General features: G+C 48.1%; 2 protein-coding genes across 5 annotated transcripts in view; both read left to right on the top strand.

Moving 5' to 3' along the window:
• Positions 1-2279: 2279 nt before the first annotated feature.
• ZNF324 (zinc finger protein 324) lies at positions 2280-12236 on the top strand. Of its 2 annotated transcripts, XM_064294326.1 has the most exons (5): positions 2290-2968; positions 5551-5677; positions 6088-6210; positions 6999-11425; positions 12123-12236. In XM_064294326.1, exons 1-4 carry the CDS (start codon positions 2933-2935, stop codon positions 8456-8458), a joined length of 1746 nt encoding a protein of 581 aa, XP_064150396.1. In that variant the 5' UTR covers positions 2290-2932; the 3' UTR covers positions 8459-11425; positions 12123-12236. The 2 variants fall into 2 exon arrangements, with proteins under 2 accessions (XP_064150397.1, XP_064150396.1); XM_064294327.1 differs by lacking the exon at positions 6088-6210 and having other exon boundaries at positions 2280-2968.
• ZNF446 (zinc finger protein 446) overlaps positions 11443-26045 on the top strand; it is a 28780-nt gene continuing 14177 nt past the window's right edge. The window contains exons 1-7 of one of the 3 annotated variants that reach the window (XM_010586670.3): positions 12138-12254; positions 13052-13322; positions 22892-23272; positions 23365-23566; positions 23815-23909; positions 25569-25653; positions 25940-26029. In XM_010586670.3, the coding sequence (XP_010584972.1) occupies positions 13053-13322; positions 22892-23272; positions 23365-23566; positions 23815-23909; positions 25569-25653; positions 25940-26029 (1123 nt within the window). In that variant the 5' untranslated portion in view covers positions 12138-12254; position 13052. Of the gene's footprint in view, positions 12255-13051; positions 13323-22891; positions 23273-23364; positions 23567-23814; positions 23910-25568; positions 25654-25939; positions 26030-26045 lie in introns of all 3 variants that reach the window. The other 2 variants (XM_010586671.3, XM_064294333.1) reach the window with 2 other exon arrangements.

Raw genomic sequence — 26045 nt, forward strand, 5'->3', positions numbered from 1 at the left:
CTCCGAGGAAGTTTTACAGATTAAATCATTGCCAGATGTAAAGACTGTCCTCCAGGTTTTGGGTTTCTCTGGATATATCTAGCAGCAGTGGCCAGATGTCTATGGTGGTGTCCCCTGGAGAAAAGACCCTTACTCTGCAACTTACCATAGTTCCTACACAGCAACAGTCTACTGCCTCACAACTCTGCCTGTTTCTGGGGTTGTGGAGTGAGTGACCCCTAGTTTCCCAGTTTCCCTTGCCCCTCAGGATGAAATCTAAACCTGACAAAGACTAGAAAGGCCCCTCAGTCTTCATCCCCTTTCCTCCTTTCATCCATGCTCACCTACCCAGCACAAAGGAAGCCACCTCAGCCACACGGACTTCTCACCTGTACAGACCCAGGCTATTCCACATGCAGACACTTGTTCAGATAAACCCTTCTGCTAGGATTGCTCCACCTCATTTTGTTCATGAGAAAAACCCCTATTCTTCCTTCCAACATAACAGAGACTTAAAACACACATACGCATGCATTTAAAATAAAACAAAATCTAGCTCCAAGTTAGATGGAACACCCCATTCTGTCTCTCTCACTGAATGCAGCTATAAAACCTAGAAGGAATGTATAGAGTGACTATTTGAAGATTCTGAAAAGTAAATAATAGCAGGCAGATTTGGGAAGAAGATCAGAATTCAAGTACCACTGAACCATCAGTGAATCTGTCATTTTTTTCCCTTTAGTATCCCCGGACCTGAACAGCGCCTCAGGGATCTGTGGAGGAAAAACAAAAGGTTTAACATTTGTGTCACTGGAATTCCAGAAAGAAGGAAGACAGAGTACGATGTAAAAAATATACACATGTTTTCAGGAAAAGTTTTATCGAAAGGACTAATGGACCACAACTACCACAGCCACCACCAGACTGAGTCCAGCACAACTAGATGGTGACCTGCTACCACCACCGACCGCTTTGACAGTTATTCATAATAGAAGATCCCAGACAGAGCTGTAGAAAAATGTAGAACAAAATTCTAACTCACAAAAAAGAGAGAACTTGCTGGTCTGATAAAGACTGGGCAAACCCCAAAAGTATGGTCCCCGGACATCCTTTTAACTCAGTACGGAAGCCACTCCTGAGGTTCACTCTTCAGCCAAAGATTACCCAAAAAATCCATTGCTGATGAGTCAATTCCGACTCATAGCGTTACCAATCGCCAACCTAACAGAAAGGGTCCTTGTCTTTTCCTGAGTAAGAATACATGCAAAAGACAAACATTATCTTCAGCAAGCTTTATTTTGCTTGAGTCAAGCACAAAGAGTCAGTGGGGGGCTAAGCCTCTCCAAAAGGCTGACTCCACAAGGGAAACAAGGCTAGAGCTTCCATAGATTCGGTGGAGACAACAGAGTAATGAATATTTAGCAGGCTTCTTTCAAGGAGCAGGTACTTCTCAGAATGGCGGTGCATGTTAATTAGGTTGCCCTGCATCTGGAATCCGAGATGGAACCCACTGATATTCAAGATGGAGTCCTCTCAGCAGCCCTTGGCATCACTTATTATGGGATATAGCGCAAGTGCACTTATCTTTGGCACTACATTGCCATTTTGGGAGGGCTAAGAAAGGTTAACAGCGGTTACACTTTGTTCTGGGAATGTGGGAGCTTGTAAAGGAGGAAGGGACTAGAAATACACTAAGAAGGAGATAGTAGCTGTTTCAACCTTATCTCATGTTGACAGAGTGTGGTTCCTGTTTACCCAACCTCTAGATGGTAATCTTTTAACCGCTGTTTTTTTCTGCCAGCACAGTTAACCCTATCTGTCTCAACAGTGACCCTATAGGACAGAGCAGAACTGCCCCACAGGGTTTCCAAGGAGCGGCTGGTGGATTTGAACTGCTGAGCTTTTGGTTAGCAGCCATAGCTCTCAACCACTGTGCCACCAGGGCTCTATTATGCAGATATGATCAATTAAATCAATATGCATGACTGCATTAGCACTGCCCCCCCGCCCCCCGAAGTTAGTTTTCCAGGGGCCTTTTGGTTTTTTGGAGTTGTACTTCTTCCCATAAATCAAAACGAGACTAAACTGGCACACCAGCCCAGAGGAAGGGACGACAAGGCCAGAGGAGACAGGAAAGCTGGTATTGGGGAATTCACGGCCAAGTACGGGACAGTGTTGACAGGGTTGGCAACCAATGTCACATGACAATATGTGTACTAATTATTTAATGAGAAAGTAATTTGCTCTGTAAACCTTCATCTAAAATACAAAAAAAAAAAAAACTACTTCTGGAAAAAAATTAAGCATTAAAACTATATAAAAAGAAACAAAAATATACTTATATGCATGTTTTCAGCCATGGAAGTAGGAGTATGGCCTGGGGACTCCATTTCCCAGCTCCCGGCTGCAGGGGAGCTTGTTTGTTGCCATGGAGATCTGGCGGTGAGCCGGCCACCAGAAACAAGAACTACACTACCCTTAAGGCGTTGTGCGCGTGTTCGCGGCGCGCGTTGAACCAATGAGGCCCTGGAAGGGGCTGGACTTCCGACGTTCAGGACTGTCACTTTGCTACCCGGCGGAGGGCCACACCGGCAGTCGGTGTCGGAGCGCGGGGTAGGGTACAGTGTTACAGTAGGCTCTGAGGACCAGAAGCGACCGCAACGAGGAAAGCACAAGCGGAGGCCCCGCCTCTCTCCTGCTCCTGTACACGCATCGTTAGCGCAGGAGAGTGGCTCCTCTCCCCCAGCCTCGGTTTCCCGAGTGTACTGTGTGCGGCTCCGTGGGACTGTCGGTGCGCGCCTCGCCCCGCGTGCTCTCCGGGCCCTCAGCGGCAGCCGGGAAACATCACCTCGAACATTCTGAACACTTGACAGACGGGGAGACAGGCCCCGAGCTGCCCGGGAGTGGCTGCAGGTCAGGTCGCCTGCTCCTCTCTGCCCGCTTCAGGTATCCGATGGCGGCAGCGGCGGCGCTGTCGGACCAGGCGCAGGTGAGTGGAGGTAGCTTCATACACCCACCCGCCCGGACCCCCATCTGTCATAGACTCGAGTCCAAACTGAGGGAGGGAGTTTTTCTGAGCGTCTCGTCTTTCTCAATCGCTGCCCGGGAGGGACTTGCGTCCCAGTCCGTGGTGTTCAGGGCAATGGGCTGTGCTCGAGTTGGATCCCCACTTTGGCAGCCAAAGGTGTGAGCTCTGGCAGAAAATTCCAAGGAAAGAGTCCCACACATGTAAAGACTGGGAGGTGAGACTGAGCCTAGGTGGTTCTAGAACTGAGTGTTCTCAACGCATCTAGTGAGAGCCGAGCTGGGGAGAGGAGATACGTTTGGCTAGAATGAGTGGCCGAGGAGCTGGGACTTTATCCTGAGGGTGCCAAAAGCCATGGAGGGACATGCTCTGAGTTAGAATTTTAAAAGTATCCCAGCTGTTGCTGAGTGGAGAACAAACGGGAGGGAGGGAACAAGGAGGATACTAGTGAAATAGTGCTATTGTGGGACAAAGAATTTGGTTTGATTCCTGTGTCTGAAAATAATTCCAGCAATAAAGATGTCTTTGTTTTCCGAAATAGCTGGGCAAGTAGGCCCCTGGAAAACTAACTTCAGGAAGGGAGGGGGACCTAATGCAGTCATGCGTATTGATTTAATTGACCATATCCACATTATGGAGACCCGGTGGCACAGGGGTTGAGAGCTGTGGCTGCTAACCAAAAGGTCGGCAGTTCAAATCCACCAGCCACTCCTTGGAAACCCTATGGGGCAGTTCTGCTTTGTCCTATAGGGTCGCTATGAGTCAGAATTGACTCGACATCAATGGGTGTGGGTTTTTTGGGTTTGCATTAAGGTCCAACCATGCATATTCATCACGGTCCCAATGACTAAGGGACCCTGGGCCTTGGAACTCTGTTTTTGGGGCCTCCAGATTTGTGAGAACATCCTTGCATGGGAAGCTGAGTGGCATGTCCCTAGGAGCCTTGTGCTGGGAAATCTCCCAAACATTGCCTGATGCATCTCTTTGCTTTTATCCTTTCTGATTATAATAAATGAGTAATAAGTATAGATAATAGTCTCTGGATTTTGTGAGCTATTATAGAGAATTAATGTACCAGCAAGGGCAATGAGGCAGCAGCACATGGCAGGACAGAGTCGATTTGTGTAGACCCAGCTCCAGGTAACTAGGTGGTAGAGAAAGGCTGCACGTACAGTCAATGAAGGAGGATAGAGTCCTTCTAGCTTGTGACCTAGTCCCAGGAAACTGGAGAGAGAGAGGAGGCCACCAGCTGGTCTGATGTACAGGGAGTTGTGCAGACTCCTGAGCCTATAGCTGCTCCCCATGACCTGGCCTCAGGTGGCCAGGGATGTTTTGACCCTGCTCAGAATAGCTGATCTAACTCTGGGTTGTTAAGGTCAGAGGTTTTGCCATGGAAGTGCCTGCCAACAGGTGGAGATGCAGGAAGGTGAGGCCTGGATCCATTTCCAGGTGGGAATTAGATTCATGCTGATCCTTGCCATGAAGTTAGTGATAAAAGTGGGAGCTGCCCACCTTGCCCCTTTTATAGTACACTTTGTAGCACAGTCTTGCACCTGATAAACCATGATGGCAAGTGGACTAGAGAGGGGCAGTGGCAGTGGGAGAAGTGATTAGATTCCAGATAGATCTGCTGATGCATGAGGGTCATACCACAAGTGTAGTGAGTGGAGACCATCCTAAGTTTTTTAGCCTGACCGCCTGGAAGAATGAAGCTGCTCTAGACAGAAATGGGAATTTTGAGGGAAAACAGGTTTCAGAAGGAAGATTTGGAGTTGGATTTGAGACCTACTGTTGAGTGTTTGATGGCCCAGAATAGAGGCTTGTAGTTGTAAACGTAGAAGACAAGGTCCTTGTGGTTTGGCCTGAGGCAGAGCCTGGGAATTAGATTTAGGAGGGAGGATCTTAGAAATTTTGTAAGGGATGGTGTGTTGGGGCTTGAGCGTGGGCTGAGGCTCTAAGGCCAATTGTCTGGAAGGTAGCCCAGGGAAGGGAGGCCAGAGGCTGACCAAGGAGATAGAGGGGTGAAGCTGTGGAGAGAGAAGGGGACTGACTTCTTGTGTGCCCACCACATCCTTGGGGCCACCCTTGTGAAGACTGGAATTGGGGATCTCTCAGGCCCAAGGAGTAGCCCTGGTGTCCAGCAAGCTTCAGCCAGGGATGGCCCCAGGGCTGGGCTTGGACAGTTGCTTGTAGCAGGAGCAGGAAGAACCAGTCTGACTACGGAACAACCTGTGCAAAGGCTGAGGCATGATTGGACACCTGGGGATTCCGGCTGTCTTGTCCAGGGATTTGCTTTGGCCACCTTGTGCAGAGTGGCCAGCGGAGAGGCTGAAGTAATGACTGTGGCCTGGACATGGAGGTTGGAGGGATGGAGGTCTGGACAGATGAGAGAAGTGCCATCCATAGATAGACTAGCCTGGGACAGGGCCTGGGGGAGGAGGGTAAATGTCTGAGGGACATCAGAGGAAGTGGTCACTGGAATGGGGAGCAGCATCCTGGGTCACAGAGCTCAGACTGTGTTCATCTCCTCCTGCCTGCCATTGTAGGGCCTGGTGGCCTTTGAGGACGTGGCTGTGTACTTCTCCCAGGAGGAGTGGAGGCTCCTTGACATGGCCCAAAGAGCCCTGTATCACCACGTGATGCTTGAGAACTTCGCCCTCGTGGCCTCACTGGGTAAGGCCCTGAGTCCTCCGTGGGAGGTATGGCTGGTGCTAGGCTGGGCCACCAGCATGGCCCCCTCACCTTGCTGGTGGCCCTTGAGCAGCCCCCATCCCCACTACCTGGGGGCCATGTGAGGCAGTGGTTGGGACCAGGGAGCCTCGAAATCTGGCCAGCTCAACTACTCCTTAGCTGAGTGTCCCTGTTTGCACTCTGCACCCTTCTTCTGACACCATCAACACAGTTGATGTCTAAGGGGACAGCTAGGCTGTTACTGTGAACCCCACCCCGTGGTGCATGGCAAGACATGATATGACCCTTGGGTTTCCTGGTTACACAGATGACACGAGTTTCCTGCTATCTGTTGAGAGGTGAATTGTCCTGAGCAGGGGCCAGCCCCTCTCCCGCCTTGTCCTCCCCCACAGGGCTTGGAGCTTCCCGACCCCGAGTGGTTGTCCAGCTTGAGCGTGGCAAGGAGCCCTGGGTTCCCGATGGGACGGACACGGCCCCAGTCACAGCAAGGGAAGTCCAGGGGAGGCCTAGCCCTGGTGAGTGGGGGCTCAGGGTGTGGGTGAGCTTGGCACTTGACTTGGCTGAGCCTCCATCTCCCTTCTCAGGCCCTTCCTAACACTCTCCTCTTCCGCCTTCCCACCCAGCTTCCTCTTCCTCTCCCTCCACTATCCTCTCTTGGGAGCTCCCACCTTGGCTGCTCTTGAAGGTCAAGCTGAGGGTACCAAAGCTGGGTTCAGACACAGGTCACTCCCAGGCCATGGGGAGGCTTGTTAAGAGCCCAAGAGGGCTATACAGCCTCAAACCTTCCCAGCCTTGTTGCTGTATCTGTGGGTCATTGCTTCATTCCCTCATGTATTTGTTCATCAGTATTTCTTGAATACTTGTTGTGGCCACACATGTTCCAGGCACAGAGGACACGGCCTTGACCAGGACACTTGTAGCACTGTCTTTGGGAACAGCAAACACAAAGTCTGGGTACCATGAGGTAGTGCACCACCCATCTCCAGTGCTGACCGGACCTGGCCTGCAGCAGCTGCTCAATGGCTAGTGTCCTTCTCGGTTGGGGCCAGGGCCAACTCTGCCCCTGCCCCTGCATTCTGGGCTTCAGGGCTAGTGTCTTAACTATGGGGGTCCCAGATGCCATGGGTGGCATGCTTGTCACAGCAGATGCTTTTCTCAGCCTGGTCAGGCCTGGGCCCGTGCTTTTCTGCCTGTTAACACACCTACCTCCCAGGGTGCCCACTTTGCCCTGTGTGTTCTACCTGCCCTGGCCTCCACCTCCTGGCTGGGATGACCCAGATAACCACCATTTCTCTGCTTTCAGGTCCGCGGTGTCCAGCAGATGATGGGGATGTTTACGGAAAAGCAGCATTGCTTGGGGCCTTCCTGGGTAGCCCCCCTCTGACAACGCCTCCCAGAGTCCTTCCCTCTCCTGGTGCCTGTGACCTGGGGAAAATCCTGGAGGGACAGCAGGGTGCCTTTCCATCTGGGGAGAGAAAATCCATTGGGGTGTCCATGATCTATTGGGAGAGGCTCCTGTCGGGCTCCGGCAGCGGGGAGGAGAGCATCAGCTTGAGGCTGACTGCACCCCTGAGGGCTGCAGAGGGCAGCCTGCCCAGGGGAAGGGCCCTCACAGACTGCCCAGTGCCGGGAAAGCAGCTGAGGGTGCAGGAGCAGCAGAAGTCACATATGAGGGAGGCTCCTGGAAGTGCCCTCCCATGTGTCCCAGTTCACGCTAGGGGGGATCTTCCCACATTCAGGGAGGAAGAAATGGCAATTCTGACCAGCAACCCTCAGGCACTTCCCACTGGCCAGGTGGCCCCTGCTAGGGACGAGCTGAGGGAGGCCCTCCACACTGGCGCTTGCCTCCTCCCTGGAGATAAGCCCTTCGAATGCAGGGCCTGCAACAAGGTGTTCGTCAAGAGCTCTGACTTGCTCAAGCACCTGCGCACCCACACGGGGGAGCGGCCATACGAATGCGCCCAGTGCGGCAAAGCCTTCAGCCAGACGTCGCACCTGACGCAGCACCAGCGCATCCACAGTGGCGAGACGCCCTACGCGTGCCCGGCCTGCGGCAAGGCCTTTCGGCACAGCTCATCGCTGGTACGCCACCAGCGAATCCACACAGCCGAGAAGGCTTTCCGCTGTGGCGAATGCGGGAAGGCCTTCAGCCACGGCTCCAACCTCAGCCAGCACCGTAAGATTCACGCGGGCGGCCGGCCCTACGCCTGCGCGCAGTGCGGCCGCCGCTTCTGCCGGAACTCACACCTGATCCAGCACGAGCGCACGCACACGGGTGAGAAGCCATACGCCTGTGCGCTCTGCGGCGCTGCCTTCAGTCAGGGCTCCTCACTCTTCAAGCACCAGCGTGTGCACACGGGCGAGAAGCCCTTCTCCTGTGCTCAGTGCGGACGAGCCTTCAGCCACAGCTCCAACCTCACGCAGCACCAGCTGCTGCACACCGGCGAGCGGCCCTTCCGCTGTGGGGACTGCGGCAAGGCCTTCTCTAAGGGCGCCGTGCTCATCAGCCACCGCCGCATCCACACTGGCGAGAAGCCTTTCGTGTGCTCGCAGTGCGGCCGCGCCTTCCGCGAGCGCCCGGCCCTCTTCCACCACCAGAGGATCCACACCGGCGAGAAAGCTGGGCGGCGGCCCAGGGCAAGCACTGGACGGCCCCCTCAACCCAAGCCACTATCCATATTATCGGAGGGTGCGCAAGGGAAGGAAACCGATCACACTGCCCCCTCAGGCCCAGCCGCAGGCCCAAAGCCCATGGAGGCCTGAGATCGCAACTCCGACCTAACATGAACGCAGGGAAGGGAACCCCAGGCAAAGGACTACAGATCCACACAGGGGAGGAGCCCTGTGCCTGCGAGCCAGGGACGCAGGAAAGCTTTCGTGTGCACGTGGAGACAGGATTTGCTGCTTAGCCAGAGTGCATCACACCTGCTCCAACCCCAACACTGCACAGAAGTCACCAGAAGGACAGGGCAACCGGGAATTTGCTGTCAGAGCTGGAAAGGGCATGTTGGGGCTAGGATGAGGGCAAGGGTGAAGGGAGGAGGAGACTGGAAATCATCCCTGGGCTTTCTGGGTCAAGATAGCAGACTGGACACATTCGTCTGTCTTGGCTCAGAAACAACACTAAAACCAGAAAAGAAAAGGCTTAAAACATAAACCCACAAGTGTGAGGATGGTGGAAAAGGGGCTAATAGTAACACCATTTTGAAGTCAGAAGCAGATGGGGATATTGTCACTAATTTAGAGAAAGCCAAATACAGCATTGGCACTGGAGGAAATGGAGGGTTGTCTAAGCAGGCTTATACTGCAGAATTCCAGCGGCTTGAGAACCAAAGTCCAGCACTTATGGAATGAGAAGCCAGGGGACCTACGACAAAGAAGACTGGGAGAGACATGAGAAGCAAATAAACAATAATTAGAACCCTTGATCTTTCCCTACGTGGTGTGCAGTGGAAGATTCATCTCTGGGGATTCTACACAGTCTCAGAGAAAAAACGTAAGGATACTCCCACTGGGGTACTTTCCCTTCCAAAGGGCGTATGCTGATAATGCTACAGAGAAGCTCAAGGTTGACAAGTCCCACCCACACACAGGCACAGAGCTTCCAATCAGTGGAATTCATCATGGGATTATCAGAGGACACCAAAATGGAAACAATTTAGGGTTGGCTAAATAAGTCACAGTTCAGCACTTGATGTGGAGAAGCAAAACTGACCCTGTCCCACAGTCAGACTTAAACAGTTACATTGCCTATTGAGATGAACTAAAAATACTGCATGGTTTAGAGTCAGGAAAGGTGTGCATCAGGGTTGTATCCTTTCACCATATTTATTCAGTCTGTATGCTAAGCAAATAAAATGAGAAGTTTGACTATATGAAGAAGAATGGGGCATCAGAACTGGAGGAAGACTCATTAACCTGTGATACGCAGATGATACAACCTTGCTTGCGGAAAGCAAGGAGAACTTGAAGCACTTACTGCTGAAGATCAAAGACTACAACCTTAAGTATGGATTACACCTCAACATAAAACAAAAATCCTCACAACTAGACCAATAAACATCATGATAAATGGGAAAAAAATTGAAGTTTTCAACAATTTCATTTTACTTGGATCCACAATCAACGCCCATGGAAGCAGCAGTCAGGAAATCAACTGACATATTGCACTGGGTAAATCTGCTCCAAAAGACCTCTTTAAAGAGTTAGACAGCAAAGATGTCACTTTAAGGACTAAGGTTTGCCTGACCCAAGCCATGGTGTTTTCAATCACCTCATAATGCATGCGAAAGCTGGAAAATGAATAAGGCCGAAGAAGAATTGACGCCTTTGAGTTGTGATGTTGGTGAGGAATACTAAATATACCAGGGACTTCCAAAAGAACAAACAAATCTGTCTTGGAAGAAGTACAGCCAAAATGTTCCTAAGAAGGGAGGATGACAAGACTTCATCTCACATACTTCAGACATGTTATCAGGAGGAAACAGTCCCTGGGAGATCATGCTTGGTAGAGGGTCTGCAAATAACAGGAAGACCCTCAATGAGATGGACTGACACAGCAGCTGCAACAATGCACTCAAGCATGACAATGAACATGAGGATGTCCAGGACTGGCTAGAGTTTTGTTCTGTTGTACACAGGGTCACTAAGAGTCAGAACTGACTCAAAGGCACCTAATGACAAAAATAACAGGTCACCCTTCTAGTTCTGGTCCCCAAAATAAATGAAACGTTGAGCACCTCCCCTAAGTCTAGGCAAAAGCCTGCACTCTACTTCGGATAGCTGAAGGTATGATAATCATGGGACAAGTGTGCTACTTTCCTGCCACCAATGGGCTAATGCAATCTCAGTCACTTTGGTAATTGTGCAATTTTTGTTTGGTTTCTTTAAATACCTGCTGCATTCTGCAGGTTGCCCCTCTTTGCAAGTAAATTTCTTTTCCAAATGCTTTTGTCTCTAAGCTTTCCTTCTAAAGATATACAGGCTTGTGCTGCCTATCATGTCATGTTTACTGGAAATACTGAAATTAGTACGTAAATGTTTATTAGATATGAATATACTAGTTTAAGGGGTAAAAAACAGCACAGAAAAGCATCCGAGTTTGAAGAGTGGCAAAGTGGGTTGTGAGATTACTTTTGAACTTTTCTGTTTTCCAAAGTCACTACAATAAGCCCATATTGATTTTTTACTATAATCTTATAATATCAATTTTATTAAAAATGGTCTGAAGAATCATGGCACACAGTGAGGGCCTTATGTAACTGTTGAAGCAGTTTCCTCTTCAGTAAACTGGCGCCTACCGGAGTCCTTGTTACCCCGCACGTCCGCAGGGTGCTCAGTGGAGGTCAAATGTCAGGGCGGAGAAAGTCTACGGATCAGGACTGACGACCCGAGCCTAGCCATTCCCAAGCCCACTTACACGCTCGTCTCAGTCTAACTAGACGTAGCGGCGGAACCGCCACTTCCGGCCTCTCTAGGGGCCGGGGCGACTCTAGCCGTTGCCGTGGAAACAACTAGAGGCTGCAGAAAAAGCACTAGCAGTTACTAAGTGGACCGCTGGGCTGCAAGGAAGAAGCCTCACGGAGAGCTCTAGGGGAATGGCTGGGGCGAAGCGCCAGTTCTGACTGGTCAGGACATCAGCCTCCTCGTCCGTCACCTCGCCTGCCAGTAGGAACCGGACCCGTTGTGCACATGCGCGATATGCCAAAGTACTGTCCAACTTGACAGTTTGTAAGTCCTGGGGTTCGGGTTTGAGCGAAAAGCGACCGCTGAGGGGGTGGGCCGCAAGCACTTTGTGACCCTTCGGGCCCCATCGTAAATAGGACACCTCTCAGGCATAAGAAGCCTCTGGAAATGAGCTCCCACTGGTCGAGACTGGGACTCCGCTTTTTTGCTGAGGCTCAAGGGAAACGTAGTCCGAAGGGAGAGGACGGTGCCTTTGGGGTAGGCCCCTGATTAGCCAGGGCAACGCGTGGGAGGGGCGAGTCGGTGCGTTCTACGCAAGCGCGTGGAGAATGGCGTGCGGAGCTGGCGCGGCGCCATTTCCCGGAAGTTACCTACGGGACACCGGCGCCGTGGTAAAGGTGAGCGTGGCCTTTCCCACCCCCTGGAGCGGCGCGGGGCCTACTTTCGGGACCCGGCCGTCCCCTACCCTCGGCCTTGAGCGTCAGTTTCTGTCCCGACGTGCCGTGCGCGTCCGCACCATCGAACGTAGTCCAGGCCGTTCCTGCCTCCCATGAACACCGTTCTCTATACCCGTACCTGGGCCCCCGCCTCCGTGAAGACCTCCTCCCTCCTTTCCCTTTTTGGGCGCCCGCAAGGGACAGACAGCAGAGGTCAAGGGCCCCTCGGACAGGCCGGAGGTTGGGCCTGAGCTGAACAAACCTCCTCCGAGCTTAATTTCCGGTCCATGCTTGACTTCTCACAGTAAAGCGAGCTGTGCCTACCTGATGAAGATGTGAGAAACGCTCGACGATTGAGAACTCGTTAGAATTCTGAAAGAGCTGGTTAAATTGCATCGAGTTCTGAACAGAGTTTTGTGTGAACGGAAATTTGCCAGGTGAGTGTAAACATTTTAAACGTACATTATTCACATTTTTTAAGTGTGATATTTAAATTCAAGAAATAGAAAATGCCATGTGATTTATTAATGGTTCCTTTCTTGTATCCAATGTCGATTTAAATGTACTATAACACATTGTACTTATATGTTTGAACTGGGTATTTATCTCGCAAATTTAAATGTTAACAAACATAAGCAACTAGTGGAAAGAAAATTAACGTTTCCGTTCTGATAGAGGATTATTTCACTGAAAACAACTTGATGGCGTCACTATTAAGTGAGATTTTCTTCAAAAGGTGCCGAATAAACATACGAGAATGTTGTAAAGTGGGACTTTAAATGTAGGAAGTTAGCAAACCCTGTGAATGTAAAAACAAAGTTATTGCGTTTTTTCTAATATACTGACAGCTCGTGACTAGAACCGTTTTAATATGTACCGGCTCTGATTCATTTCTACAAATGTATTTATGCATTCTTTTTATGTCATCAAAGTTTAATACTCATTTTTAACGTAACGTGATATAAACAAAACTGCTTGCCGTCAGATGGGTTTAGACTTATAGCGAGTCTATAGGACAGTAGAACTATCCCCATAGGGTTTCCAAGGCTGTCATCTTTACGGAAGCAGACTGCCACATCTTTCTCCTACACAGCAGCTGGTAGATTTGAGCTGCCAACCAGACACTTAGCAGCTGAGCACTTTAATGACTGCGCCACCAGACCTTTTTAAATGTAATATGGTGACTATAAAATATGCTCTAATGTTAATATTATTTTTTGCCCTTGAATTCTAGTATGGGACGAACCAGAGAAAACCCATGTCGAGAATTTTTCAAGTATGAAAAGATTGAAAATAAAAGCACGTGTAAAATTTGCAACACAGATATGGTTGGAGACCATGCAGCGAATTTAGAGAGACACCTGAAGCGTCACCATACGGATGAGTACAATGCAGTGCAAAGCAAGAAGACAAAGAAGATTGAAGAAAGTGTCAGAAGCGTTCCGAATAAGCAACAAAAAACTTTAGAGGAGTTTATGGAGTGTGCTGTTCCAGAATGCCTTAAGGTGAAATTAGATGAACAAGTAATTGTTGATGCATGTGTTGAATTAGTTACTGTTAGGGGTTGTTTGTTTGAGTTAATTGAATATTCAGGATTCTGTAAAATTTTAAATCTAATTACAGGTACGCCTCCCATCCAAAAGTTTGCCTTATACCACTTCGTTTTTACAAAAGACCTACATTAGTACCTGTTTTCGCTAACTGAAAGGAACCAGAAGAGGATTTTCTCTTTTGGGAAAATAGCATTCTTGTATGTAAACAGCTAATTTGGGGGTGTGCACATGCCGCTGATTGTGGGCTTAGTAGGTGAAAACCAGGTCAGTGATGCTATATGGGTGCCAGTTCTCTGCAATCATCTTGCCAACTTTGGGGGTGCAGTAGTCTGGGAACTCGAAATACAACATGCCTGAAGGGGGTAGCAGGTCCAGGTCAAGGTCCAGTGCCCTCCATTCCAGGCTGGCAGGGCCAGGGGCCAGTGTCTATAGTGCTGCTATAACAGAAATACCACAAGTGGATGGCCTTAACAAACAGAAATTTATTCTCTCACAGTCTAGTAGGCTGTAAGGTCAAACTCAGGGCATTAGTTCAAGGGGAAGGCTTTCTGTCTCTGTGGGCTGTGGAAGAAGCTCCTTGTCATCAGTCTTCCCTTGGTTGAGGAGCTTCTCAGGCTCAGGGACCCCGGGTCTGAAGGACACATTTTTGGTTGTATGAGGTTTCCCTGTCTTTCTGGTGGCTTCTCTTATATCTCAAAAGAGATTGGTTTAGGACAGAAATTAATCTGGTAGACCTCATTAACGTAACTGCCGCTAATCCATCGCATCAACATCATAGTGATAGCATTTACAACACATAGGGAAGTCATATCAGGTGACAGAATGGTGGACGATCAGTCACACAGTACTGGGAATCATGACCTAGCAAAGTTGACAGGTACTTTTCAGGGGAACAGTTCAATATGTGACAGGCAGCCTGGTCAGAAAGTCCAGCAGCTCCTCCAACCCAATGCCACCGTCTCTTCCTCACCTTCCTCTGCTGCTACTCCCTCCTCCTCTTTCTCTGGCACCTCTCATTTTTCAGTGGTGATAGCTGCCACTGCCTCACCTGATGGCCCCTGGGCGTGCTCCAGTGGTCCCCAGGTGGACCACCCTGCAGGGACCATCCTTCACAGCTCAAGTCTAAGTTTTATGTGTTAATTGGTAAGGTTGGTAGGTTATTTTTTTGAGTCTAGGAAAGCTCAGAAATTTTTCCCATGTGAATTAGTGGTAATTATTTCTTCATTTTACATCTCTTTGGCTTATGGAAAGTTTCATAGAACTTTTAGATAGTGGGGAAAACCTGTATCGCTTCAGTTGTTCAAAAAATTTCAGTCAACTCATAGAATATTATGGAAATGATACATCAATTGCCCTTTAAATTTAGCTCCAAAATGAGTAGTAATCTAGAAAAATAATTCTCTTGGAAAGTGGATGATGCCGGTAGATTGACTCTGTCAATTCTAGGAATTAATGCTTAGTTTGCGCAAGACAATAAGATGCTTCTGTTGACACTGGGAATGAAAGAATTGAAAGACACAGATCTGTACATAAAAAACACTGCGTATCAAATTTTAGAGAAGTGCAGGGTTGATTTACAAGAAATTTATTGTATAACCATGGTGAATGGCTCTAATATGATTAAATTTGACTTGCTCAGAAATGATAGTGAAATTGAATGGCAAATGTCAGGGAAAAATAACTTTGAAGACTAACTTGCAGACATTAGCCATTGCAGAGTGCGGTGAAAGTGAAAAAGTTTATAAGATTGCCTGGTATAAAGCATGTTCCACAAATGCTCCAGGTATCAAGCAGCAGTAAAGGGTGCTGAACTGGAAGAATTTTTAGGAGACTGTCATGGACTCATCAGAATACTTCATTTTCCAACATTGTATACCAAATTTTCAGAAAATCAGGAAACCTGTACTGGTGTGGTTCAGTGGATATCACTTTTATATGGTTTTTCTAGCCACGGTCTTGTAACTCCCACCAAATGGTTGGGTAGGGCTATGCACATAAGGTGCTTGTAGCCCACTGAGGGGATTGGACAGCTTGCCAATAGTGCAAATAAGGTGCATTGCACCTACGTTGGGGTGGGACCGTGCAATAGGTATATGGAACTCTAAGGAGAAGACACGAATCAGGGAGAAGCCGTGGTAGAGAAATGAGAGCAGCAGAACCAGGAGATGACACGTTGGGATTCCCAGCCCAAGGAGCAAGCTGCTTATAGTGGGTGTGCTGATCCACAGAGTGAGAGAGAGCTGAGGATCCTCAGGCTGAGGCCTACTGGCAGAGTCAGGTCCCCCTAGACACTTACTGACAGTGGTAAAGAGCTTTGTAATACTTGCCTCAGCAGGACAGAGGCCAGGCCAAGGACCAGAGAGAGGCTGGCCTGTGGATATGGCCAAGGAGCAGTCTTGACGGAAGAAATGCATCTGAGTCATTCCTGATCCTGAATTGTAACCTCTTACTTTCCTAAGACACTCAATAATCATGGGTATGGTCTGTGAGTTATGTGTGACCATTTCAGTCAATTATTGAACCAGCAGAGAAGTAGAGAGTGCTGTGGGAGGGACAGCAGGTGCCAGAATTGGTAAAAGGGTTGGAGAGAGAAAGGGCTGTTGGTCTGAAGTACAGGGAGTTGTGTAGACTCCTGAGCCTATGGGTGTTGCCCATTGACCTAGCCGGTGGGGACTAGGGATGAGAGAGCGAAAAGGGACTGACTGGTCCCTATTGGCCTAGCCCATGAGGGTTATCGATGAGCTGACCAGATCCTGACTGAATGAAGAGAGAAATGTTTGACACCGTGAGCTAATGTAAATTGCTGCAATTTGATGGTTTCCTCTGGACCGGATTTTGTTTATGGATGCAGGTGCTCTAAGTTCCAACTGGAATAGAAGATTCTTCAGATCAAGGAACGTGCTTGTCTTCTTAGTACTGGCTTGATAGGTATGGGTAATTTGAATAGAGGCTATCTAAAACAGGAGGAGATAAAAGCACGAATTGTCTGGCTTACACGCTTTCATGAGTGTTCTTTTTTTAAATGAGGGGGACAAGGGAGTATCCGCACTGGATAATTTCCGTTTTTCCTGATGGGTCTGGTTAGGAGACCGTGGGGGAAATGCTGATATGTTTACATGATTCAGTTGCGAGTGTTGATTGTTAACAGAGTTAATTGTGGTTGTAAAGACTGTAATTGTAGAAGGAGTAACTAAAAGAGTGGACTGAGGGGAGGTACTGCTGGACCAGAGTACAGAGGCCAAACATAAAGTCCCTCTTTAAGCTGATACCTCATGAGGCTCAGAGCAAGGGAGTAATCTCTCAGTTAAATTTTATCAGACACCAGAAAGGGTGAAGCCCAAGATGACTTTTGGAGAACCTGACCATATCAGGTGGACACCTACAGCAGACCTGAATGGCTGGTACCTGAGTAACCTCAACCTGAGAACTCTTTGTGCTACTGAAGGACTAATTGTTAATGACTGTTTTGGACTGGAAAGATGATAGGGAGGGGAAAGTTATCCTCCAAGTATGAAAGAAGGATGACTAGAAATGCCAGGGTGTAGCCTGCAGTGCGATGGATTGCTTTTATATGGCCTTTCTAGCAGTTGTCTTGTAACTCCCACCAAATGATTGGACAGGGCTATGAAAATAAGGTAATTGTGGCCCACCAAGGGGATTGGACAGCTTGCCAATAAGGCAAATAAGGTACGTGACACCCTTGTGAGGGTGGGACTGTGCAGCGAGGTATATGGAACTCTAACAAGGGGATTGATCAGTTTTGCCATCCTGCTAGGCTTAAAATGAGCCATTCCATATGTAGAAAGGAGGGACCTAACTAGCACCAAGAAGAAGAGAGCAGAGTGTGTCCTTTGTATCCGGGGTTCCTGATCTGAGAACCTCTTAGGCCCAGAAGAGAGACAGCTTGTAACACTGGGTGCTGCAAAATGGTGAGAAACAGCAGCAGCAGAATCAGGAGACCGGCAGGGCTTCCCAGCCCACAGAGTAAGGTGATTACAGTGGACATGCTGACCCACAAAGCTAGAGAGCTGAGTGCCTTCAGGCTGAGGCTTACTGATGGAGTGCAGTGCCCCAGACACTTACTGGCAGAACAAAAGAGCTTTGTAACACTTGCCCAAGCAGGGCAGAGGCCAGGCTGAGAGGCCAAGGCTCAGAGAGAGGCCTGCCTACAGGCACAGCCAAGCAGCTGTCCTGACTGGAGAACTGTATTCTGAGTCATTCCTGATCCCGAATTGTAATTTGTTTACTTCTGTAATAAACCACATAATTGTGAGTATGCTCTGTGAGGCCATTGCAATGAACTGTCAAACCCAGCAGAAGAGTAGAGTGCACCAGGGGAGGAATGGCTGGTGTCAGAATTGGTAAAAAGGTTGGAGAGAGTAGGCAGGTCTGATCCCCACCTCATAGGAATCAGCCTTTGGCTGTTGATCTTGATTATCCTTTCTCATTATGAAGTTAGAGGACATCAGTCGCCCCTGCGCTACTATTTTTACAACTGGATGCTCAATAAGATGGAACAGTATAAAAACCATATTAGAAACCTTAGTAGGAGGCAAAAATCTCTGTGATGTATTACCTGCGAATAGTATGAATACTTTTCTAATAATGAATACTTTTCTAATAATGGGCATATTTCAATTTAATCTTGGTAACTTTAAAACCTTTACAGAAAGTTCAGTAAGATTGCAAAGTAAACAGTTAACCATGAGTGATGTTGTTGGTATGTGGAAACTAAACTAAAATTAAGAACTCTTAATAATACATTTGGAAACATATTGATTGAAAAATTTCATGGCCGGGAAAAAGTTAACATTGAAAATGATAGTGTATTGGGGCAATTTATTTAGATTGACATTATCAAATTCTAATTAGTTCTGAACTTAGTCTGAAGGCCATGTTAATGTTTAAAAAGCATTTGGGAAATGGTAGAAAATCTGAATTCTGTGAAGAAAACCATTCACAATATCCCCGGTTATATGCAGTTGCTGTAGTAATTTTGGGTGCATCAGCTCCTCACCACTCGTCTGTCAGTTTGACATATTGTGGTCTGTGTTGCTGTGATGCTGGAGGCTATGCCACTGGTACTTCAAAGACCAGCAGAGTCACCCATGGTGGATGGACAGGTTTCAGCGGAGCTTCCAGACTAAGAGTAGCAAGAAGGACCTGGCAAGCTACTTCCGAAAAAATTGGCCGGTGAAAACCTTACGAATAGCAGCGAAATGTTGTCTGATATAGTGCTGGATGATGAGTCCCTCAGGTTGGAAGGCACTAAAAATATGACTGGGAAAGAGCTGCCTCTTTAGAGTAGAGTAGCCTTAATGACATAAATGGAGTCAAGCTTTTGGGACCTTCATTTGTGATGTGCCATGACTCCAAATGAAAAGAAACAGCTGCAAGCATCCATTAATAATCAGAACATGGAACGTTTCGTAGTTGTCTAGGGAAATTGGAAGTCATCAAAAATGAAGTGGGACACATAAAGATTAATACCCTTAGGCATTAATTAGCTGAAATGGATTGGTATTGGCCATTTTGAATTGGACAATCACATGGTCTGGGAAGATACATTCAGAGCATCAAAATGTGTTCTTGAGATGGTCTCTAAACTCAGGTGGAATACACAGGAATCAAATCAACAACACCTGTGGAAAGTGACAATGGGAGAAGCTCAGTATCGTCAAAAACAAGGCCAGGGGCAGACTGCAGAACAGACCATCAGTTGCTCATATGTAAGTTCAAGCTGAAGCTGGAGAAAATTAAAACAAGCCCATGAGAGCCAGGAATGACCAATTGAAGATGAATAGTATTGCATTCGTCTTCAGAAAGAACATTTCAAGATCTATCATGAAGTAAAACACTGTCTGCGATAGGATAATATCCATATATCTACAAGGAAGACCAGTTAATGTGACTATTACTCAAATTTACGCACCAACCACTAATGCCAAAGATGAAGAAATTGAAGATTTTTACCAACTTCTGCAATCTAAAATTAATCAAACATGCAATCAAGATGCATTGATAATTACTGGTGATTGGAACGTGAAAGTCTTTCAGCAACGTAAGCGGGACTGTACACGTGGACCTCGCCAGATGGAATACACCAGAATCAAATAGACTGTATCTGTGGGAAGATGTGATTAAGAAGCTCAATATCATCAGTGAGAACAAAGGCAAGGGCTGGCTATGGAACAGTCCATCAGGTGCTCCTGTGCAAGATCAAGTTGAAGCTGAAGAAAAAAAACTAGTCCACAAGAGCCAAAGTATGACTTTGAATATATCTCACCTGAATTTAGAGACCATCTCAAGAATAGATTTGACACATTGAACGCTAATAACTGAAGACCAGACAAGTTGTGGGATGACATCAAGGACATCATACATGAAGAAAGCAAAAGATCATCAAAAAGAGGAAAGAAAAGACCAAAATGCATGTCAGAAGAGACTCAGAAACTTGCTCTTGAACATAGACTAGCTAAAGCGAATCGAAGAAATAATGAAGTAAAAGGGCTGAACAGAAGATTTCAAAGGACAGCTTGAAAAGACAAAGTATTATAATGAAGTGTGCAAAGACCTGGGGTTGGAAAACCAAAAGTAAGAATACACTCAGCATTTCTCAAGCTGAAAGAACTGAAGAAAAAATTCAAGCCTCGAGTTGCAATACTGAAGAACGCTGCACAAAATATTGAATGATGCAGGAAGCATCGAAAGAAGATGGAAGGAATACAGTCACTGTACAAAAAAGAATTGGTTGACGTTCAGTCATTTCTGGAGGAAGCATATGATCAAGAACTGATGATATTTAAGGAAGAAGTCTAAGCTGCACTGAAGGCATTGGTGAAAAACAAGGATCCAGGAATTGATGGAATACCAGTTGAGATGTTTCAACTCCTCGATGCCAAGAAATGTGGAAGACAGCTACATGGCCAGCTGACTGGAAGAGATCCGTATTTGTGCCCATTCCAAAGAAAGATGACCAACAGAATGTGGAAATTATTGAACGGTATCATGAATACCACATGCATGTAAAATTTTGCTGAAGATAATCCAAAAATGATTGCAGTAGTATACTGCCAGCGATTCAGCCTGGATTCAGAAGAGGACGTGGAACGAGGGGTATCATTCCTGATGTCATATGGATCATGACTGAAAGCAGAGGATACCAGAAAGATGTTTACCTGTGTTTCATTGACTGTGCAAAGGCATTTGACTGTGTGGATCATAATAAATTATGGATAACATTTCGAAGAGTGGGAGTTCTAGAACACTTAATTGTGCTCATGTGAACCCCATACATAGACCTAGAGGCAGTCGTTTGAACAGAACAAGGGGATAATGACTGGTTTAAAATGAGAAAAGGTGTGCATCAGGTTTGTATCCTTTTACCATACTTATTCAATCTGTATACTGAGCAAATCCAAGAAGCTGAAGTATATGAAGAAGAACAAAGCATCAGGATTGGAGGGACTCATTAACAACCTGTGATATGCAGATGACACAGCCTTGCTTGCTGAAAGCTAAGAGGACTTGAAGCACTAACTGTTGAAGATAAAAGACTACACCCTTCAGTGGGATTGCACCTGAACATAAAGCAAACAAAATTTCTCACAGCTAGACCAATAAACAACATGATAAATCGAGAAAATACTGAAGTTGTCAACAGTTTCATTTTACTTGGATCCACAGTCAGTATCCATGGAAGCAACAGTAAAGAAGTCAAATGATGTATTGCATTAGGCACATCTGCTGCAGAAGATCTCTTTAAAGTACTCAAAAGCAAAGATGTCACTTTGAGAACTAAGGTATGCCTGACCAAGCTATGGTATTTTCAGTTGCCTTATATGTGTGTGAAAGCTGGACAATGAACAAGAGTGAAGAAGAATAAGGAGGACCTTTGAACTCTGGTTTTGGCAAAGAATATTAAATATATCATGGACTGCCAGAAGAATGAATAAATCTGTCTTGGAAGTACAGCCAGAATGCTCCTTAGAAGCAAGGATGCAAGACTTTGTCTCACATACTTTGGACATATTATCAGGAGGGACCAGTCCCTAGAAAAAGACATGCTTGGTAAAGTAGAGGATCAGCAAAGAAGAGGAAGACCCTCTATGAGATGGATTGACACAGTGGCTGCAACAGTGGGCTTAAACATAGCAGCAATTGTGAGGATGGCACATGACCAGGCAGCGTTTCATTTTGGTGTACGTAGACTCGACGGCAGTGGCAGTAGGGTTGCTATGAGTTGACTGGCCGGCACCTAGCAGCAGCAGCAGCAGCAGCTACTTAGGTCAGTGTTGAGAGAGCTTTCGCAGGTTTGAAATTCATCTTGGGAGACAAGGATAGCTTCGATGCAGAAATATCAGAGGATGTTCTTTTAATTAGGTGTGATTTTTGTTTATTGCAGTGGTTTTTTAGTGTTTTTTTTTAATGAACTGTGTAATTGTGTACGAATTAAATGTGTATGTGTAATAAAATGTTTATTTTATGTAATGTTATGGCAGTTCTTCAGCTTAGAACTGGAGTGAATATTAAAGTATTAAGTATTTTCCTGCGCTTTGCATTTATGTATTGATGTATTTGGAGCCCTGCTGGCACAGTGGTTAAGAGCTCAGGCTGCTAACCAAAAAGTCAGCAATTCGAATCCAGCAGCTGCTGCCTGGAAACCCTAAGGGGGAGTTCTGCTTTGTCTTGTAAGGTTGCTGTAATGGGTTTGGTGTTTTGTTTTGCCTTTTTTTTTTTTTTTTTGGTGTTAGTGATGATAGCACACATTGTATTTGTACTATTTCATTAATAAGTTCTTAACGGTTTTGTGTGTTTATCATACATTAGTAGCGAAATGTTGCCTATGTCAAAATTAAATTTGTTTTCAGTGTATTTTATAGTATTGAGAATTTTCTACTAAAAAAGTATTTAAAATCTTCAATTTTATATTTATAGGGCATGTTAGGGGTATTTTTATCACAATATTATTTTTAAAGTGATTCAGTGCTGCAGTGAATTCTAGTGTATTTTTTTAAAAAAAGAATTTAAAAAAATTAATATTTTACATTGTGTTTTTCTTTGTATTGAAATGTTTTGAGACAGCAATTAAAATTGAACATCATTGTCACTTTAGATTCAATTATTAATGAATGTAGAAAGAAATAATTTAACATTTCTACTTTCAAAACTATAAAATTTTGTCACGAACATAATTCATGTTATTATAAAAATGCAATATTATTTGCAGTATAAGCAACCAATTTCTTGGCCGTATTCTTCAGATGAAATTGTTCCAGGTTTACCATTTGTAGAATACAAATTTGAGATCGGAGAGTGAAAACCAGGTTCGAACCGGTTCAGTCACGGTCAACAAAGCAAAACTAGAACAGAACCAAATTTTTTAAATTTTGGTGAACCAGAACAATAACTAGAATGGAAAAAATACAGTTTGAAACCCTGAGGCTGGGCCTGGTTATACCCATGTCTGCCTTCCCTAGGCGAGGTCCCTGGCCAGGAATCTGACTCAGTTTTTTCTGCAGGTCCCTCCTGGCAGCTCCAACAAGACCTCCCACACAAGAATGCCATCCCCACTGGGCCCCCTGCGCCTACCCACTCTGGACCCCACAGCTACCCTGGAGGAGCTTGAGGCTGCACGCCTGAGCTTCCGGCAGTTCCGCTACCAGGAGGCAACAGGGCCCCATGAGGCCTTGGCGCGGTTGCGTGAGCTCTGCCACCAGTGGCTGCGACCTGAGGTGCACTCCAAGGAGCAGATGCTGGAGCTGCTGGTGCTGGAGCAGTTTCTGGGCGTGCTGCCCCTCGAGATACAGGCTTGGGTGCGGGAGCAGCTACCAGGCAGCCCTGAGGAGGCCGTGGCCTTGGTCGAGGAGCTGCAGCATGACCCAGGGCGGCTGCTGGGCTGGGTGAGTATAGCCAGTGCTGTTCCAGTCTTGCGAAGGCTTTTGGAAGGGACAAAGCAAGGCTAGAACCCCGTGACTTGCCTATTCCTCCTCAGATCACAGCACATGTCCTGGGGCGAGAGGTTCTCCCAGCAGCCCAGAAGACAGAGGAGTCCTCAGGGAGCCCCCTCCCCTCAGGTACAGTGGAGTCCTCTGGTGCAGCCCCTGGAGAGGGGCCCCAGGTTGCCCAGATGGAGGGGCCTGCCCAGCTCATCTGCAACGTGAAGGAGGAGCCAGATGCCGACGGGCAGGAGATGGGTGAGGCGGGACCACACTGGCCCTGGGGGCTCGTGGAGGGAGCTTGGACATCTCCGACTGGGGTGGGATCCTGGGAGGGGCCTCAGAGTTGGGTCCCAGGGTGTCAGGAAAAAAAGGCAGGTGGCTGGCACAGGCAGTGGTCCTGCTTACTGGTGGAGGAGGCTGAGGTAGCAGCACCAACACTGGCAGCTCACCTTCCCCAGCTCCCGTAACAGCCCTTGACACTCTCTGTCAACCTTGCTTCTTAGCTCTCCCAGACCCCCCGCTTCCAGCCCAGTCCCCCGAGAGGCACCTTGAACATCAGAAGCCAGCCTCCACATCCTTCCTCCCTCCCAGGATTCAGGTAGGAAGCCCCATATGGGAGGGGAGTGTCCCTAGCAGCTGCCCTGTGCCCTGCCAGGCTTCGTGGCTGGTGACTCTTGTGCTCTGTGCTGCCCAAAAGTTGAGTCTGTGTCAGCAACGCTGGCCACAGATCTTGGAAGATAGAGCAACAGACTGATGGTCTCTACCGTGGGAAGAATTTTGACCTCAGGCCCTGGAGACCCAGTTTAGAGTGGCTGAATCTCGTAGAGGTTGGTTTTCTCATCTAAAGAGAAGTCTGGAGGTTCACAGCTCCCGCAGTGCTGGGCTAGCTCCTGGTGATTTGATGCTACGTGTGCAAGTGGGGAGGGGCCAAGATGATGGACCGTGATGGTGGCTCCTGAGCACCATGAGGCAGCCCCTCTTCCCTGTCACACCTGAGACTGGTACGTGACACCGTCCTTCCTGAGAAATTCCCACAACTGCCTTTTTCCTGGGGGCTTCCTCAAAGGCTGAACAGCTCAGCTGCAGCTGTTGAGGCACAAAAGCTCAGCTTGAGGTCCCTGCTACTGTGACAGGCGCTTGGTTCCTGAGAATATCAGTGAGTGTGTGTATCGAGGAGCTCTGTCCTATCCTGGCTTCTTTGCTTTTAAGCCACTTCACATGGGAGTGTCCCCAGCTGAAGAGCTTGTCGTTAACAGGCTTTGAGGCTGAAGTCTGGTCTCTTCCCCCATACTCCCTCCCTGGCACAGTGGGAAAGGCTGAATACTCCACAGTGTCCTGTCTTCAGCTGTGGTTGTTCCTGCCCTGCTGCTGGGACCACTGTGGCTTGCTGCTCAGGGTTGTTTGTCTCAGTCCAGGAAAGCTTCAGATGATGGGACTTGGGTGGCACAGTGGCAGAGCCTGCAGGCAGGCAACACCTTTCCTGGCAAAGCCAGGCCTCCATCCCCTCGTGTCCACACCAGTCCCTGAGGCCGGGCTCACTGTCTCAAGACGGTGCTGAAATCAGCATGAATGAGCCAGCCCATGCTGACATCCTGAGCTTTCCCCAGCATGCCCCTCCCACACACGTGCTGTGTCCTAAGGTGCACCAGGCAACACCTCTTAACATGGATCCTCCCCACCCTCTACCTCCATTCAGCCAATCTCCCTTCAGTGGCTCGAGCGAGAAGGGGTCTGTTTTTCTTTTAAGAAGTGACTTGCCAGGAGGTGGCTCAGTTGTTTGGGGCTAGGGTCTCTGCAAGTCCCCTGCTGTTCCCTCTCCCTGTAGCACACCCTGTTCAAGGCAGGGTGATGGGGAGGAAGGCAGAGCCAGCCACATCTGTCTCTGCCCCCTGTGAGAAGTGCCCTTTCTTGAAGCCCTCCCAGGTGTCATCAGTTGCAGGCTGTCAGGCCAGAGCCTGGGGTGGGAAGAGCCAAAGTGGGGAGGGGGCAGGCGGCAACGACCCAGGGGACCCGAAGGAAGCCCCCTCCCTGTGCTCGGCATCTGCACCCCCTATCCACACTTCACACTCCCTACCCACACCCCATACCCGTGCTTAGCACCATTACAACTTCAGCTTTATCGTGTTTAGGCAGAGGGTGCTTAGATAATCTGCCTGCATCCTCAGATAACAAGTAAGGCTGTTAACAACTAGACTGAGGGAACCGAGGATGGGACCTGGGGTGGGCAGGCACAGACTGACCAGCTGCGACCCTGCAGGAGGAGTGGGGGCTGCTGGACCCGTCGCAGAAGGAGCTGTACTGGGATGCGATGCTTGAGAAGTATGGGACGGTGGTCTCCCTGGGTGAGGACCTGAGCTTCCTGGTTGCTGCATCCTACCCCCACTGTCCCCCTGCATGTTCTGGCCTAGGCCTTATCACTGGCCCTGAGGGCTTAGCATCTGCTGGAAATGCCTAGAGAGGGGGGTGTTCTCACAGTGATGCCCTTCCCCATTCACAGACGCCTCCCAGTCCTTGCCCACATTCTCTCTCCTTCCCAAGAGGCACCTCTGTCACCTTTCTCAGCCCCCACACCCTGCCCCCGTTCCCAGTTCCAGCCCCTCTCCTGACTGCTCTGCCCCACTCCGGCAGGGATGCCGCCCCCCAGGCCAGAGGTGCACGCTTTGGCCCAGCTGGGGGCCCCGCATGTGGGGATGGGGAGCCGCCCAGGCCTCCGCCCTGGTGAGTGCTACTCCGT

Source organism: Loxodonta africana, chromosome 11, assembly GCF_030014295.1.
Source record: "Loxodonta africana isolate mLoxAfr1 chromosome 11, mLoxAfr1.hap2, whole genome shotgun sequence".
Taxonomy (NCBI): domain Eukaryota; kingdom Metazoa; phylum Chordata; class Mammalia; order Proboscidea; family Elephantidae; genus Loxodonta; species Loxodonta africana.